The 19,024-nt window shown below is 40.5% G+C and overlaps 1 protein-coding gene across 1 annotated transcript; it reads left to right on the top strand.

Annotated features, from left to right (window-relative positions):
- Nucleotides 1-4,525: 4,525 nt before the first annotated feature.
- On the top strand, nucleotides 4,526-8,769 carry LOC115127933 (B-cell receptor CD22-like). The gene is made up of 7 exons (XM_065007719.1): nucleotides 4,526-4,559; nucleotides 4,644-5,030; nucleotides 5,160-5,465; nucleotides 5,602-5,865; nucleotides 6,392-6,485; nucleotides 6,597-6,654; nucleotides 6,999-8,769. The coding sequence occupies exons 1-7, from the start codon at nucleotides 4,526-4,528 to the stop codon at nucleotides 7,257-7,259; spliced, it is 1,404 nt and encodes a 467-aa protein (XP_064863791.1). The 3' UTR covers nucleotides 7,260-8,769.
- Nucleotides 8,770-19,024: the final 10,255 nt, after the last annotated feature.

Below are 19,024 nucleotides of genomic sequence, written 5' to 3'. Positions count from 1 at the left end.
ATAGTGGAGTTTGGTTCATGATTTCAATCCCACACACATTCCTATTCAAGCCTGACAAGTTGAGTGGTGTGTGTGAGAATCAGTCACATACAATTACACTTACTCTGTTTCATACCAAGTCTGTTTTTCATGTGGAGAAAATGATGTGACAACCCTATGATTTGGCATGGATCCCAAGATCCTCAAAAGGTTCTACAGCTGCACCATCGAGAGCATCTTGACCGGTTGCATCACGGACTGGTATGGCAACTGCTCGGCATCTGACCGTAAGCCGCTACAGAGGGTAGTACGTACGGCCCAGTACATCACTGGGGTCAAGCTTCCTGCCATCCAGGACCTATATACTAGGCGGTGTCAGAGGAAAACCCAAAAAGTGTCAGAGACTCTAGTCAGCCAAGTCATAGACTGTTCTCTCTGCTTCCGCACAGCAAGCGGTACCACAGCGCCAAGTATCGGACCAAAATGCTCGTTAACAGCTTCTACCCCCAAGCCATAAGACTCCTGAACAATTAATCAAATGGCCACCGGACTATTTACATTTACCCCCCACCTTCATTTGTTTTGTACACTGCTGCTTCTCGCTGTTTATTATCTATGCATGGTCACTTCACCCCTACCTCCATGTACAAATTACCTCGACTAACCTGTACCCCCACATTGACTCTGTACCGGTACTCCAAGAATATAGCCTTGTTATTGCACATCTTTTGTGTTTCTTTTAATAATGTTTTACCTTAGTTAATTTAGTAAACATTTTCTTAACTCTTTCTTGAGTTGCACTGTTGGTTAAGGGCTTGTAAGTCATCATTTCACGGTAAGGTCTACACTTGTTCTATTCAACGATTATGATTTAACTCGTTTAGAAAAAACATCACACACACGTTCCCATTGAAGCCTGGGAGACCACCTGTTGGGGGAGGTCGGCTCCCACCTGCTGGGTAAAGTACGCCCTCAGTTCCTGGGTCTCCTTCTCCCAGAAGGCCTTTGGGAAGGTTGAGGGTTTTGTCTAGAAGGGATACAGCTTTTGTCAAAATTGAGTTTTCTAGCAAGTTTGGGAGAATTTTTGCAGCAAGTTAGGAGAATTAACATAGCAGGTTATGAAATTCTAAATTGAAGTATAAAAAAGTGTTAGGATTAGCTAAAATGCTGTAATTTTGACAAAAGCTTAATCCCATCTAGACTTGACAACCGAAGAGGGCACCCATGTCCTCCTTGCATAAATGAATAGTGGATTTTGGTTCATGGTTTAACTATATGTTTAAATCCCACACACATTCCCATTCAGGCCTGGAAGATAGAGGAGAGGGAGATGGTTATAATGATGAAAGTTTCATTTGTTCTATTTAACAATGTGTCGGGGGCGGACATAGTGATTTGGGGGCCCGTTTCAAAACACTGCTGACCTGTCCTACCCCGAGAAAGGGACAATAAATACTGAAGAATTGTTTGAAAATAATTTCTCATACACATATTAGGAAGTACGTCACTGTTGAGATGTGAGATATGCCACATGAATTTCATCACTTTAGTTTGTCAGACCTCACTATGTGTGTGACAGTTTCTGCTGTAGACAGTTTACGTTACCGTCTAAGGCAAGTATCGACTTCTTCACTATATTTTCTGTTCATTTTAATGTTCAAAATAAATTAAAGGAGATTAATTATGAGTAATGAGATTCAATATGTTCTAATGTACTGCTGTTTGTTCATGTATTAGCTTTACAACTGAAGGATATAGTGTAGTTGATATGGAGATGGTTTAATGCAATGTGTTGTGTGAGTTAAGTTACTCCACCAGTAAGTGTATGTTTGTACTGTTTCAGGTGATCAGTAGTGTGTGAGTTCTCACATGGCTTGTCCTGAGAACATGTTTTTTCTCATTGGCCTCTTTATGTCAGGTGAGTCTTCCACACAATAACAACTAGTTATGAATCAGAGATAAAGGAATAACCACAAGTCATTATATTTTATGGGATGTGCTATATTCCAGCTTTTTAATTGTGTAGAAAAGTTTACAGTTAATTCCTGATTAGTGTATTTAATAGTCTGGATTTAAACTCGGCTGTGAAAAAGTTTTTGCATGTTTTTGATACTGAATGTTATCAGATATTCAATGAAAAGCTGATATTAGATGAAAGGAACCTGAGTGAACTAACAACACAACAATGACGTATTTATTTCATTTATTTCTTCAACCAAGTTATGCAACACCCAATGCCCCTGTGTGAAAAAGTAATTGCCCCTTTTACTCAATAACTGGTTGTTTATCCTTCAGCTGAAATGACTCCAACCAAATGCTTCCTGTAGTTGTTGATCAGTGTCTCACGTTGCTGTGGAGGGATTTTGTCCCACTCTCCTGTGCAGAACTGATTTAACTCAGCGACATTTGTGGGTTTTCAAGCATCGTTTCAAATCCTTCCACAACATCTCAATTGGAATTAGGTCTGGACTTTTAGTAGAACATTCCAAAACTTTACATTTGTTGCTTTTTATCAACTCTCATGTAGACTTGATTGTGTGTTTTGAAATGGTGACACAACCAGTCATTGAAAGTAAGGGACAAATTACTTTTTCACACAGAGGAACTGGGTGTTGCTTAATTTTGTTAATGAAATAAATGAATAACTATAACAAAATGTGTTATTTGGAAACTCAAGTTCTCTTTATCTAATATTAGGTTTTGGTTGAAGATCTGATAACATTCAGTATTAAAAAAAAGAGCAAAAATAGAGAACCAGAAAGGGGGTCAATACGGTTTAGTTTCACTGTATGTTCATGTGAAACCTACGTCAGTATACGGCTAACAGAATAGCTTCCACCACTGTCCCTTTCACCATACCAGGCAAAAACCAGATTAGCATCGACATACATTATTGTTTAATTTAATTTCACATATATTTAACTGTTTCCAATTTCATTAAATGTTATAAAATTGTAATATTTTGGTTAATCAATAATGCATAATAAGCATCATCAACAGGGGGAACATATTGGTTGTACCATGATAAGCTGTAGAAAGAATATATACATTTATAAGACTTCTTAATAAAAATAATTGTTCATAAAAAGGGCCTGAGATGAAAGTCAGTATTCAGACCACTAGGGGTCAATGTTTTAAATAGGAACTCCAATAGGCCTCCCTCTGTAGTAGTAGGATCTCCATGTTACCTCCTCTCCTTGGTAGAGCAACATGCTCAATACCTGTGTATTTGAGGGAGGAGATGGGATGGTTAGCTTCAACAAAGTGAGATGCTACTAGATAATCAGTGTTCTTACAGCTATGCATTGTTTTAATTGTTTTTTTGTTTGTAATGAGTTGGCTTCCCCACATGAACATGTGATGAGATAGATTTCTAAATTTGTCTTGCAAGAGATGATTCCCCTAACAGGGATTTTTCCACCTGTATGTGTGTGTCTGAAGAAGGATGTTTTTGTAGTGCTATTGCACTGTGAGCATGAGCCACATTTGTAGATCCCATTTGGAATGGGTGTCAAGAGTGTCTGAGTGGGCTCAGGGGGCAGTTCAGATCTCACTAAGCTATCCACAATATTGCGACCACGCGTATAGACCACCAGTGAGGGTTTTGAAGATGTGTACAATTTTCTTGTCTGATTGCAAAATATGCCAGTGCTTTTCAGGATTGCTTTCATTTTCTCTGAACACTTGGTGTACTTATTGCAAAAGACTATTGCATTGTTTTTCTTCTTTGGTTTACTTTTTAGCAATTCCTCTCATGTTTTTGAGATATTTTTATCATTGCAGCATCAAGAGTTTCTTCCTTCTAGCCTCTGATTTTGAAATGATTTGTCATTTTCTTGGCATTGCTGTCAAAATCTGACTGTTGGCAACAGATTCATTTAACCCTGCATAACTGGCTATATGGTAGACCATTCCTGAGGGGAAGGGGATGCATACTATCCCCACGTAGCAGGTTATTGAGGTCTGTTGGCATTGTGTACAAGTCTGTATGTAATGCATCATTCTCTTTGATGATCCATAAGTCCAGGTAGTTTATTTTTCTCTCAACAGTGAACAGTGAATTTGAGATATTCAGAGCTCTCGTTTAGCAGAGTTTGGAATTCATTTAGTTCCTGCTGACTTCCTTCCCAGAGCACAAAGACATCATCTATGTATCTCTTCCATAGGAGGAATATAGAAAGTAGGGAGTGTGTCTCTATGTTTTATAAATGAGTGCCTCCTCAAATTGTACCACACACAGGTTTGCATAGTTGGGGGAAAAGGGGGAGCCCATGGCTACACCCCGAATTTGAATGATAAAGTCTGACTCAAAGATTAATTAGTTATTGGATAATACCAGTTCAGCGAGTTCCAAGATACAATCATTGGCTGGAGAAACGGTAGGGTCTCTCTGCTGAAGGAAGTGTTGCAGGTCACATAATATAATTTAAAAGTTAGCATTAAGGTGTCTGTAATAGAATATACTTGTCAAAAACGAATGTAGACATGAATAAATGAATTTCTATATCTTCCAACATCTGTTTTATACTGGAGGAGGAGTAACAAGATGGCTGTGCAGTTGCCTCCAAACAGAGGCCCCTGTTAGTCATCTAGGGTTAAAACATATCATTCGACTGAACTGAAAAGATCATATTACCTCCCTGATGTTGTCCTTTATGTTGCAGGTGTTTTGGTCTGTTTTGGTCGACGAGATTTGATCACCACAATGCCAGATAGACTGAATGTACTGACTGGCTCCTGTGTGCAAATTCCATGTTCATTTGATGTTCCTGACAAAGATAAGAATACATTTAACAGCGCAATACTACTCTCTGGAGTGTGGATTAAAGAAAACTCAAAGTTTCGTGAGCGTCCGGACAGAGTGATATTTAACAGTAGTAAGACAGCCAACACATACCAAGGGGAGATAACTGGAAACATGTCCCAGAAGAACTGCACCACAGTCTTCTTCAACGTAACCACCAGTTACTCTGATAAATACTACTTCAGGATTGAGAGTCAACCATACCTTGCAACAGATTCTGATAAGCCTGTTAATATAGTTGTCAGTGGTAAGAGACAATTTATATTTAAAACCAACCATTTTTTCCAGTTTAGGTTCCTTGCATCAATGATAAGAGTTGAAAAAGTGGACAGTTTAACTGTTAGTGTAAAATATATTTATCTACAATGTATTACAGATTTGCCTTCCAGTCCAATCATTACTGTCTCAGGTGAGGTGAAGGAAGGGACCCCTGTCAGTTTGAACTGCTCTGCTGTCGCTCCCTGTCCTGAACCCCCCCCTGAGCTGACATGGGCTCTCCCAACACAGTTCACAACTGAGAACCAACTGCAGGAGAATCCAGACCAAACCAAATCAGTTCTCTCCACGGTGACCTTCACTCCGTCATATCTTCATCACGAGAAGAACATCACTTGTACTGCAGTCTACCCAGTAGGGACAAGCAACAAGACAGCTGAACATAACATGATGCTTAACGTTTCATGTAAGATTTAGTCATCGGTTCCTGTAGAATAGATCACTCTATCATGTTTTCACTGATGATTGTAATAGAGTGGGTTTGATGAGACTATTCAATATACCATATCCAGATACATTCTAAATGAACCCCTCTCCGTCAGTCTCTCCTAAGGACACCTCGGCCTCCATCAGTCCGGCTGATCCAGTATCAGTGGGCAGCTGTGTTAATCTGACCTGCAGCAGTACAGCCAACCCTCCTGTGACAAACTTCACCTGGTTCAAGATCAGTGAGGGTAAAACAACACAGGTAGCATCTGGACTGAGTTACACCCTCAATGTGACTGGTGATGGAGGACTGTACTTCTGTGAAGCAAGAAATAGTCACGGCTGTGGGAAGTCAAAGGAAGTGCAGCTGGCTATTAAAGGTAAAACGGGCATGTAGTACACAATCTTAGGTTAGATATATAATATATACACACATGTCTGTGGACACCCTTTAAATGAATGGATTCACCCATTGCTGACAGGTGTATAAAATCGAGGACAAAGCCGTGCAATCTCCATAGACAAAAACAGGCAGTATGGCAGTAGATTGGCAACATTCACCCGTTCTCTGGAGTGATGAATCACGCTTCACCATCTGGCAGTCCAACGGATGATTCTGGGTTTGGCGGTTGCCAATAGAACGCTACCTGCCCCAATGCATATTGCCAACTGTAAAGTTTGGTGGATGAGGAATGGTCTGGAGCTGTTTTTCATGGTTCGGCCTAGGCACCTTTTGTTCCAGTGAAGGGAATGCTACAACATACAATGACATTCTGTATTCCATATTAATACTCATGATTTTAGAATGAGATGTTCGACGAGCAGGTGTCCACATACTTTTGGTCAAGTAGTGTTCTTCAGAGATATTTATTTGAGAAATGACCATAATATGTTCTGTATTTTCAGGATCAGGAGAGCATGTTACCAACCCAACGGTTGGGGTTGCAGCAGGAACTCTGGGGGCATTTTTGCTTATCAGCCTGATCAGTCTTTTTGTATGGTAAAAACTTTTCCTGGCATCAATGTAAAAACATAAATGTATGTTGTGCTTGTGCTGTTGCATATGGAAACCCTCTCAGTGCATTCAGAATACCTTTCTAATGTCTTCCAGGAGGAGAAACTCGAGGCTCCACGATGGACTTGAAAGGACAGACAGTCCACAGGGACAGGTGGGAATAAGGCTCAACTTACAAAACCATCTACAAAGTATATCAAAGGAAGCACTGAATTAATGCTGAAACTATTTAAAATCATGAGGTTAACATCATTTCAGAGCAAGTTTAGGGGGAGATGACCACATCGAAAGCAATGCCACATCCTGTAATGACATGGAATGATAACAGAATGGCTGTTGGACTTTGACAGTGTTTACTGTCTTTACACCTGTCAGTTGAATTGACATTTTCATTGACATCCCCTCAGTATGTGTTGTGTAACCTGCTGACCTTAGAGTTTTACACATTACTGATCTTAGAGCTTTACACCTGTTCCTCTCTCTGTGTTCTCTCCACAGAACTCCCCGGTTGGAACAGTGTGTACTAACCAGGCCACAGCCGGAGAGGAACCAGAGGAACCTGCAGAAGACCAGCCTGAAGAGATCCAATACGGTGACATAGACTTCTCCAAACTACAGACCAAAGAGACCCCAGCTGCAGCCCAGGACAGGGTCCAGGGACAGGAGAGTGAGTACGCTGAAGTCAATGTGACCGGGAGTAGGGCCCAGTTACCATCACTTAACAACCTAGATGGGCTTTATGCACAAGTGACTAAATAAGTGCTTGTTAATTATTTTTCCAATGTGTATTAAGTGTTTTTATGTACAGTATTGTCATTGTGTTTCTTGCTTCATGTTGGTACTTCTGTTGCATTAATAATTAAGTGCTCTTTGATTATCTGCATATTTGTAGAATTTTCTGGGATGAAAAGTGTTTCTCTTACTATAGTGTTGATACGATGATGCAGGCTACTCTTTATTTTAGACCATTTATTTTGACTGTTGAGTTCACAGAGCATCTGTTTAATGGGTTCCAGTATAGAGGAACTGCTGGGTTCAACTAGCTCACTGAAGGCAGATTAAGACCATATAAAGTCAATGATGACTGAGGAGAGAAGAGACAGTTAGTTGGAGAGACAGTGGTCTGATACAAGACAGGAAGTTGGTGAAGTAAGTCTACATGATGGCAGAATGGTGTTAACATCTACTAGTTACTGTTTATCTTCATCTTTTGTGCAGTTACCAGAATAACAATATGATCTATTTTCAGTTTATACAGTTGGAGTCAGAAGTTTACATACAGATAGGTTGGAGTCATTAACATTAATTGTTCAACCACTCCACAAATTTCCAAACTATAGTTTTGGCAAGTCGGTTAGGACATCTACTTTGTGCAAGTAATTTTTCCAACATTTGTTTACAGACAGATTATTTCACTTATAATTCACTGTATCACAATTCCAGTGGGTCAGAAGTTTACATGCACTATGTTGACTGTGCCTTTAAACAGCTTGGAAAATTCCAGAAAATTATGTCATGGCTTTAGAAGCTTCTGATTAACATCATTTGAGTCAATTGCAGGTGTACCTGTGGATGTATTTCAAAGCCTACCTTCAAACTCAGTGCCTCTTTGCTTGACAAAGAAATCAGCCAAGACCTCAGAAAAAAATGTAGACCTCCACAAGTCTGGTTCAATTTCCAATTGCCTGAAGGTACCAAGTTCATCTGTACGAACAATAGTACGCACATATAAGCACCATGGGACCACGCAGCCGTCATACCACTCAGGAAGGAGACACGTTGTGCATCCTAGAGATAAACCTACTTTGGTGCGAAAAGTGCAAATCAATACCAGAACAACAGCAAAGGACCTTGTGAAGATGCTGGAGGAAACAGGTACAAAAGTATCTATTTCCACAGTAAAACGAGTCCTATATCGACATAACCTGAAAGGTCGCTCAGCAAGGAAGAAGCCAATGCTCCAAAACCGCCATAAAAAAGATAGACTACGGTTTGCAACTGCACATGCGGACAAAGATTGTAGTTTTTGGAGAAATGTCCTTTGGTCTAATGAAACAAAAATAGAACTGTTTGGAGAAAAAGGGGAGGCTTGCAAGCCGAAGAACTCTATCCCAACAGTGAAGCAAGGGGGTGGCAGCATCATGTTGTGGGGGTGCTTTGCTGCAGGAGGGACTGATGCACTTCACAAAATAGATGGCATCATGAGGAAGGAAAATTAAGTGGATATATTGAAGCTACATCTCAAGACATCAGTCAGGAAGGTAAAGCTTGGTCGGGGTCTTCCAAATGGACAATGACCCCAAGCATACTTCCAAAGTTGTGGCAAAGTGGCTTAATAAGGACAACAAAGTCAAGGTATTGGAGTGGCCACCACAAAGCCCAGAAGATTTGTGGGCAGAACTGAAAAAGTGTGTGTGAGCAAGGAGGCCTACAGACCTGACTTAGTTACTCCAGCTCTGTCAGGAGGAATGGGCCAAAATTCACCCTACTTATTGTGGGAAACTTGTGGAAGCTACCCGAAACGTTTGACCCAAGTTAAACAATTTAAAGGCAATGCTAACAAATACTAATTGAGTGTATGTAAACTTCTGACCCACTGGGAATGTGATGAAAGAAATAAAAGCTGAAATTAATCATTCTCTCTACTGTTATTCTGACATTTCACATTCTTAAAATAAAGTGGTGAGCCTAATTAACCCAAGACAGGGAATTGTTACTTGGATTAAATGTCAGGAATTGTGAAAAACTGAGTTTAAATGTATTTGGCTAAGGTGTATGTAAAATTCCCACTTCAAGAGTATCTATTTAGAATTCATCTTGTCAGTTTTTATGTTGAGTGTTAAATGAACAAAACAACTGAATTGAATTTAAGGTTGTTAATTAACTGCACTGTAATAAAAACCTTTATATTCAATTTCCATGACATCTTTTGGTCTTATTGGTCCAACATTTTACATCTCATTAAAATGGATAACATTGAGATTTTGTGTCACTGGTCTACACACAAGGTGGAAATATGTTTTTAGACATAAAAATGAAAAGCTGAAATGTCTCAAGTCAATATGTATTCAACACCTTTTCTATGACAAGCCTAAATGTCACGTCCTGACCTTCCTTTTTATGTCTATTTTGGTTTGGTCAGGGCGTGAGTTGGGGTGGGCGTTCTATGTTGTTCATTCTATGTTTTATTCTGTGTGGTGTATTTCTATGTGTTTGGCTTTGAATGGTTCCCAATCAGAGGCAGCTGTCAATCGTTGTTTCTGATTGAGAACCAAACTTAGGTAGCCTGTTCCCACCTGTGTTTGTGGGTAGTTGTTTTCTGTCTCTGCACCAGACAGAACTGTTTTGTGTTGGTCTAGTTTGTTTGTTGTTATTTTGTCTTAGTGTTCTGAGTTCAAATAAATATTAACATGGACACTTCCCACGCTGCGTTTTGGTCCGATCTTGTCTACTCTTCATCAGACGAAGAGGATTGTTACACTAAATAAGTTCAGGAGTAAAGATTTGCTTAACTAGTTACATGAGTTGCATGGATTCACTCTGTGTGCAATACTTGTGTTAAACATGATTTTTGAATGACTACCTCATCTCTGTACCCCACACATACAATTATCTGTAAGGTCCCTCAGTCAAGCAGTGAATTTCAAACAGATACAACCACAAAGACAGGGAGCTTTTCCAATGTATCACAAAGAAGAGCACCTGTTGGTAGATGGGTTAAAATAAATCTGACATTGAACCCCTTTGAGCATAGTGAATTCATTAATTACACTTTGGACGGTTTATCAATACACCCAATCGCGACAAAGATACAGGAGTTCTTCCTAACTCAGTCGCCGGAGATGAAAGCAAACGCTCAGAGATTTAACACAGGTTGTTGGCACCTTAATTGTGGAGAACGGGGGCGCTAGAAAGCGTGCTATGGTGTAGACGTGCTTTGCTAGAGCTCCCTCTTTTGAAACAAATTAGTATTTAACTTCAAACAAATATGACAAAGGGAAAAGGCACAAAAAAAGGGGTGCTAAACAAGATAATTTGAATGAGATAGACAACGAACCAATTTCAACGTCGCCAACCCACGAGGAGTTAGCTGAAGAGTCTAGCTTCCAAGAGTTCCCCACAGAGCCTACTCAAATTGACATACTGGCTGCCATAAACTCAATAAGCAAGAAGGTGGACACAAGGTTGGCTGATATCTCAAAGAGTATTGGGTCTTTGGCCGAAACTGTGAAGGCAACTCAGGGAAGGGTGCATGAGGTTGAGCAGACGACAGTCGATCACGAGGCCAGGCTACAGGACATAGAGAAACAGTGTCCAACTTTCAAAAATGACAACAAAACCCTGAAAGCCCGACTGGAAATACTGGAGTCGCATTCAAGACGCCAGAACATCAGAATATGTGGGATCCAGGAGGACACTGAGAAAGGGAAACCCACTGAATTTGTCTCGGAGCTGATACAGGCATTGCTGGGGAGTGAACACTTCAAAACGGCCATCCTGATCGACCGCGCACATAGATCTCAGGCAACGGCCGGCCAAGGGCGGGCTACCAAGGCCATTCATTGTACGGCTGCACTATCCCCAGACCAGGGATCTCATCCTCAAGCTGGCTAGTCAAAAGTTCCCCTTAACTTCAACGGAGCCAGGGTGGCTTTCTACCCAGATCTGGAATTGGAGGTGAGGAACCAACATTTAATTACATGAGATAGACAACGAACCAATTTTAGACGCCAACATCCAGAGGAGTTGTCCCAGCCCGGTTGGTGCTTTCAGCTTCACATCCAGTTCCCACAGAGCCTACTTTACATAGTGGCTGCTAGGTCACTAAGAAGGGGTGAGACACAAGGTTGGCCTGATATCCATAAAGATTGGGTTTTGGTGTCTCCGGAAACAACGGAAAGATTGCAACTCAGCGCAACAAATGCAGGTGCAACATCCGATATGGGATTCCTCTTCCAGCCCGGCTTAAGGTGACAGGTTTGAGGCAACAGGCTTCTGTGACAACCCAAAAGAGGCCGATCTGTGTCTTATGACATTCCAACGGATGGCAGACAGCTGTCAGCCGGGTCGTACAAACACAGGCATCAATTTGCTCTAAAATAAGAAAAGCCAGATAGTGACAGAGCACAGAGTAGACCAGAATAAAGATAGTCAGCTGGAACTGTAATGGCTTAGGGCATGTGGTAGAGCTGGTTTTTTCTCATCTTATATCACTGGGTGCTGACATAGTGCTTCTTCAAGAAACTCATATTAAACGCTCACTCACCCAAGCTAACAAGTCGGCTGGATCGAGATATACCAGTCTAACTTTGATGCAAAAGCGAGAGGGGTAGCAATCCTGATAAGGAAAAACATTCCTTTTGTTTACTCATCCTCGATTTCAGATCCTAATGGTCGGTATATTATTGTGGCTGGTACACTGAATTCGAAACCAGTAACCTTGGTCAATTTATATGGACCCAACTTCGAAGATCCATTATTTTTTCAAACGGTATTTAAGGACATCCCAAATATCTCAGATACAAGTGTTATTGTTGGAGGGGACTTTAACTGTACGTTAGATCCTCTTTTAGATAAACAGCTATCAAGGTCACTTCAACAATCAAATGCCAGTGTCTGTCTAAATACATTGATGACAAACCTTAACATTGTCGATATTTGGAGACTGACGCACCCAACAGACAGGGATTATTCTTTCTTTTCATCAGTTCATCAGTTCATAAATCATATTCCAGAATAGACTACAGCTACAGCCCTTGCAAGATTGAATCCTACTAAGATTGAATCCTACTACACCGGTTCCGATGCTCGTCGGATGTGGCAGGATTTGCTAACTATTATGGACTACAAAGGGATTCCACAGGTCAACATTCACAAGGCCGCAGGGCCAGAAGGATTACCACGATGTGTACTCTGAGCATAAGCTGACCAACTGGCAAGTGTCTTCACTGACATTTTCAACCTGTCCCTGGTCGAGTCTGTAATACCTACATGTTTCAAGCAGACCACCATATTCCCTGTGCCAAAGAACACCAAGTCAACCTGCCTAAATGACTACCAACCCATAGTACTCATGTCTGTAGCCAGGCTGGTCATGGCTCACATCAACACCATCATCCCAGAAACACTAGATCCACTCCAATTTGCACACCACCCCAACAGATCCACAGATGACGCAATCTCTATTGCATTCAAAAATGCCCTTTCCTACTCGGACAACAGGAACACCTACGTGAGAATGCTGTTCATTGACTACAGCTCAGCGTTCAACATCGTAGTGCCCTCAAAGCTCATCACTAAGCTAAGGACCCTGGGACTAAATACCTCCCCCTGCAACTGGATCCTGGACTTCCTGAAGAGCCGCACCCCAGGTGGTAAGGGTAGGCAAAAACACATCTGCCTCTCTGATACTCAACACGAGGGTTCCTCAGGGGTCCGTGCTTAATCCACTCCTGTACTCCCTGTTCACCCATGACTGAGCGACTCCAACACCATCATTAAGATTGCCGATGACACAACAGTGGTAGGCCTGATCACCAACTAAAATGAGGCAGCCTATAGGGAGGAGGTCAAAAACCTGGCAGTGTGGTGCCAGGGCAACATCCTCCCCCTCGACGTGATCACAACAAAGGTGATGAACGTGGACTACAGGAAAAGGAGGGCCAAGCGGGCTGTAGTGGAGCAGGTTGAGAGCTTCAAGTTCCTTGGTGTCCACATCACCAACAATCTATCATTATCTAAACACACCAAGACAGTCATGAAGAGGGCACAACAACACCTATTCCCCCTTAGGAGACTGAAAAGATTTGGCATGGGTCCTCCGAACGCAAGGCGCTACAGGAGGTAGTGTGTATGGCCCGGTACATAACTGTGGCCAAGTTTCCAGGCATCAAGGACCTCTACACCACGTGGTGTCAGAGGAAGGCCCTAAAATGTATATATTATATATATTTTTAATGATAGATACTTTTTAAAATTCTATTGAATTTTTACCACTTTTTTCCCCCAATTTTGTGGTATCCAATTGGTAGTTACAGTCTTGTCTCATCGCTGTAAATCCCTTACGGAGATGCAAAGGTTGTGCGTCCTTCGAAACACAACCCAACCAAGCTGCACTGCTTCATGACGCAATGCCTGCTTAACCTGGAAGCCATCCACAACAATGTGTCAGAGGAAACACCATAACCTGGCGACCGTGTCAGCGTGCACCTGGCCCGCCTCATGAGTCGTTAGAGCGTGATGGGACAAGGACATCCCTGTGGGTCAAACCCTCCCCTAACCCAGACGACGCTGGGCTGTTGTTTATTATCTATGCCTAGTCACTTTACCCCTACCTCCTTGTACATAATACCTCAATTACCTGGACTACCCTGTAACCTGTACCATATTCTCCCCCCTGGAAATCATGTTACAGGAAGGTCAAATAGATAAATATGCTGAACACTATATGAATCACTCTAAACTGAATCTGAACTTTATTCTTCTTAAATATCCCCATTACATGTCTATTATTCATGTGTGTATTGTTGGGAGTTAATTTGTCTGCTTTTGTTTTGAGTGTTGATCAAGAGACACAAATGAGAATGCATTTGAGGTTGTTCATTAATTGCACTGTAGTAAAAACCCACCTGCTGGGTAAAGTACGTCCTCAGCTCCTGTCTCCTTCTCCCAGAAGGCCTTGGGCAGGTCAAAGAGGGTTTTGAATAGAAGGGATACAGCTTTTTGTCAAAATAAAATCTTTGCAAATGTAGGAGAACTTGTGCAGCAGGTTGGGAGAATTAACGTAGCAGGTTAGGATAATTAGATTAAGGTAAGAAAAAGGGTTAGGGTTAGCTAAACTAAAACATAAAATCAACTTATGAACCTCAATTTGACAAAAGCTGTATCCCATTTAGACATGACCGTCAAAGCGGTACACCTTGCCCTGCAGGTCGATGGCTCCCTCCTGTGGCTACCAGCCCACCATGCTCCTATTGGCAGATAGAAGTGATGTAATGAAAGAGGAAGTGGATGCAGGAGAAATGGAGGAGTGTGTGATAATCCATCAGCTACAATTACAGTTACTCTGTTTCTGACAAAGTCTGTTTTTCATGTTGAAAGATAATGTGAGAACCGGGTATCTTTTACTGAACTCACATTTAATTGATCAAAGATGGATCGATTTTGGTTTATGATTTAGCAACATAAAAAAAAAATCTCACACAAATTCCCATTCAAGCCTGTGTCCGCAAGGAAAGTTTCCGTTGTTGTATCAAGGGCAGACTTGACTACTTGGGGGCCTGTAACAAAATGCTGTAAAGGGGTCCCCTTCCCCTAAAAGGGTTATTTACCCACCACACATACATTAACTGCAATGAATATTATTATCCCACAATGAAAAATATCTTGTGTATAAGTGCTTCATTTTGGGCAGTAATGAAATGTATAGGCCATATAATGCTGTTGAGTCAGTGGCTGACACACACTTTGTGTGTAGAATCAGTCAGTGGGCAGCTGGGGCCCATTTCATTTGAAACTGGTGAAACATGGATCAGGCCACCTCTGCAATGTTTCAAGTGACTGAGACTAATTGTTCTGGAGTAGAACGTTCATTAGAAAATGACAATGTTCTAAATGCTTAAATTAGCATACAATGTTTTCACAACTGATGTTGACACCCAGCACACAGACAATTCAACATCCTATTATACAAATACACTTATTAGGAAGTACGTCAATGATGAGATGTGAGATAATCAACATGAATTTCTGCTTACTGTTGTAAGGCAAATGTCAACAACTTCACATCTTATCTTTATATTTTAGTAATGAGATTCAAAATGTTCAATGTACGGCTGTTAGTTCATGTATTAGCTTCACAACTGAAGAACCTATGTGACTATGGACTCAAGCTTCAATATGATACAATATGTGTCATGTGACCTACTCTACCAGGAAGTGAATGTTTGACCTGTTTCAGGTGATCAGTGGTGTGTGAGTTCTCACATGGCTTGTCCTGAGAACATGTTTTTTCTCACTGGCCTCTTTATGTCAGGTGAGTCTTCCACTCAACAACAATTAGTTATGAATCAGACATAAAGGAATAACCACAAGTCATGATATTTTATGGGATGTGTGATATACTGGCTTTTTAATTGTGTAGAAAAGTGTACAGTTAATTCCTGATTAGTGCATTTTAATAGTCTGGATTCAAACTGTCCTGTGAAAATGTATTTAGCATATTTTTGATACTGAATGTTATCAGATATTCAATCAAAAGCTGATATTAGATAAATGGAAACTGAGTGAACAAATAACACAACATTTACATACTTATTTCATTCATTTCTTAAACAACGTTATGCAACACCCAATGTCCCTGTGTGAAAAAGTAATTGCCCCCTTATACTCAATAACTGGTTGTGCCTCCTTCAGCTGAAATGACTCCAACCAAATGCTTCCTGTAGTTGTTGATCAGTCTCTCACGTTGCTGTGGAGGAATTTTGGCAAACTCTCCCATGTAGAACTGCTTTAACTCAGTGACATTTGTGGGTTTTCAAGCATGAACTGTCACAATGTCTCATTTGGGATTAGGTCTGGACTTTGACTAGGCCATTCCAAAACTTTACATTTGGTACATTAAATCAATTTTGATGTATTCTGATTGTGTGTTTTGGAATGGTGACATAACCAGTTATTGAGTATAAGGTGGGAATTACTGTTTCACACAGGGGCGTGGGTGTTGCATAACTTTGTTAATGAAATAAATTAAATGACTATAACTATTTTTTTTGTTATTTGTAAACTCAAGTTCCCTTTATCTAATATTAGGTTTTGGATGAAGATCTGATAACATTCAGTAAAAAAAAGAAGCAAAATAGAGAACCAGAAAGGGGGAAATACTGTTTCATGTCATTGTATGTTCATGTGAAACCGACGTCAGTATGTGGTTAACAGTATATCTTCCACCACTGTCCCTGTCCCCATACCGGGCTCAAACTAGTGGTCATCTGCTCACAAACACACGTCACCTCACTCCTTGACAACACACCAACCAATTGAAAAATCACCTGTACATTGAAATAAATTCATAATAATGTTATTGGGAGAGACTGTACCAATGATGTGTATAAACCCTGGATCTCTAATGCTATGTAACGGCCAATGAGAGACTTTAAATCCACCGGTCTCTATATATGGTACTCCCCAGAAGAAGCAGTCCTCCATAAGAATGAATGGAATTATACAGTATTTAAATCAAATGTTTCATGGACTATATTACATGTATTTAAGTATTTTGTTGTAGAAGGGGAAGGTAAAGTTAGTACTCTTTTAAGAAAATACTTTGATATCTTCACATGTTTATTTATTTATTTGTTATGTTCAGGTGATATAAAAAGCATTATCTGGAGCACACCCAGAGAAAATGACTTATTGTAGAGGTGCTGACTAACGGTGAATACACTGTAAGCTATAAAAACAAAGAGAGTTGCACAATCTATATATATATATAAACTCCCAGTCATTTATTGGGTAAAACACCAATGTTTCGGCATCACTGTTCCTTCTTCAGGGTAAAGTCATGAATGCTTGAACCAGGTTATGTAGACAAACAGTGCAATTAGTGCAACAATGACAATCATGAGGGTTGTGTCACAATTATGAGGTTAATTAGAGTGAATTGAGTGAAACTGTTAAAAGACAATAGTTTCCATCATATTGAATATATTAGCCTATTGTTATCATTAAAATTAGCATAAGATTAGCATCAACATACAGTATTGTTTAATTTAATTTCACATGTATTTAATTGTGTGTGAGAATCAGTCAGATACAATTACACTTACTCTGTTTCATACCAAGTCTGTTTTTCATGTTGAAAAAATGATGTGACAACCCTATGATTTGGCATGGGTCCCAAGATCCTCAAAAGGTTCTACAGCTGCACCATCGAGAGCATCTTGACCGGTTGCATCACGGACTGGTATGGCAACTGCTCAGCATCTGACCGTAAGCCGCTACAGAGGGTAGTACGTACGGCCCAGTACATCACTGGGGTCAAGCTTCCTGCCATCCAGGACCTATATACTAGGCGGTGTCAGAGGAAAACCCAAAAAGTGTCAGAGACTCCAGTCAGCCAAGTCATAGACTGTTCTCTCTGCTTCCGCACAGCAAGCGGTACCGCAGCGCCAAGTATCGGACCAAAATGCTCATTAACAGCTTCTACCCCCAAGCCATAAGACTCCTGAACAATTATTCAAATGGCCACCGGACTATTTACATTTACCCCCCACCTTCATTTGTTTTGTACACTGCTGCTTCTCGCTGTTTATTATCTATGCATGGTCACTTCACCCCTACCTCCATGTACAAATTACCTCGACTAACCTGTACCCCCACATTGACTCTGTACCGGTACTCCAAGAATATAGCCTTGTTATTGCACATTTTTTTGTTTCTTTTAATAATGTTTTACCTGAGTTAATTTAGTAAACATTTTCTTAACTCTTTCTTGAGTTGCACTGTTGGTTAAGGGCTTGTAAGTAATCATTTCACGGCATGGTCTACACTTGTTCTTTTCAACGATTATGATTTAACTCGTTTAGAAAAAACATCACACACACATTCCCATTGAAGCCTGGGAGACCACCTGTTGGGGGAGGTCGGCTCCCACCTGTTGGGTAATTTACGCCCTCAGTCCTGGGTCTCCTTCTCCCAGAAGGCCTTTGGGAAGGTTGAGGGTTTTGTCTAGAAGGGATAGAGCTTTTGTCAAAATTGAGTTTTCTAGCAAGTTTGGGAGAATTTTTGCAGCAAGATAGGAGAATTAACATAGCAGGTTATGAAAATTAAATTGAAGTACGAAAAAGGGTTAGGATTAGCTAAAATGCTGAAATAATTATACTTTTCACATCATTTTGACAAAAGCTTAATCCCATCTAGACGTGACCACCGAAGAGGGCACCCATGTCCTCCTTGTGTGTGAGAATCACTCAGATACAATTACAGTTACTCTGTTTCATACCAAGTCTGTTTTTCATGTTGAAACATAATGTGACAACCTTATGTTTTGTATCAAACTCGAATTTAATAAATTTAACTCTTGAATAAATGAATAGTGGATTTCTGTTCATGATTTAACTATATGTTTAAATCCCACACACATTCCCATTCAGGCCTGGAAGATAGAGGAGAGGGAGATGGTTATAATGCCTAAAGTTTCATTTGTTCTATTTAACAATGTGTTGGGGGCAGACTTAGTGATTTGGGTGCCAGTTTCAAAATACTGCTGACCTGTCCTACCCCGAGAAAGGGACAATAAATACTGAAGAATTGTTTGAAAATAATTTCTCATCTATTAGGAAGTACGTCACAGTTGAGATGTGAGATATGCCACATGAATTTCAGCACTTTAGTTTGTCAGACCACACTATGTGTGTAACAGTTTCTGCTGTATACAGTTTACGTTACCGTCTAAGGCAAGTATCGACTTCTTCACTATATTTTCTGTTAATTTTAATGTTCAAAATAAATTCAAGGAGATTAAT

This window comes from Oncorhynchus nerka, linkage group LG22 (genome assembly GCF_034236695.1).
Source record: "Oncorhynchus nerka isolate Pitt River linkage group LG22, Oner_Uvic_2.0, whole genome shotgun sequence".
Taxonomy (NCBI): Eukaryota; Metazoa; Chordata; class Actinopteri; order Salmoniformes; family Salmonidae; genus Oncorhynchus; species Oncorhynchus nerka.
This window is presented reverse-complemented; position numbering and strand designations above follow the sequence as displayed.

What these genes read in the sequence shown, in the direction of transcription:
- LOC115127933 (XM_065007719.1), top strand. Translation starts at nt 4,526, where the DNA reads ATGGCTGTGCAGTTGCCTCCAAACAGAGGCCCCT. An exon ending in CATGATGCTTAACGTTTCAT is followed by an intron (nt 5,466 to 5,601) that starts GTAAGATTTAGT and finishes CCTCTCCGTCAG; the next exon opens with TCTCTCCTAAGGACACCTCG. An exon ending in CTGATCAGTCTTTTTGTATG is followed by an intron (nt 6,486 to 6,596) that starts GTAAAAACTTTT and finishes AATGTCTTCCAG; the next exon opens with GAGGAGAAACTCGAGGCTCC.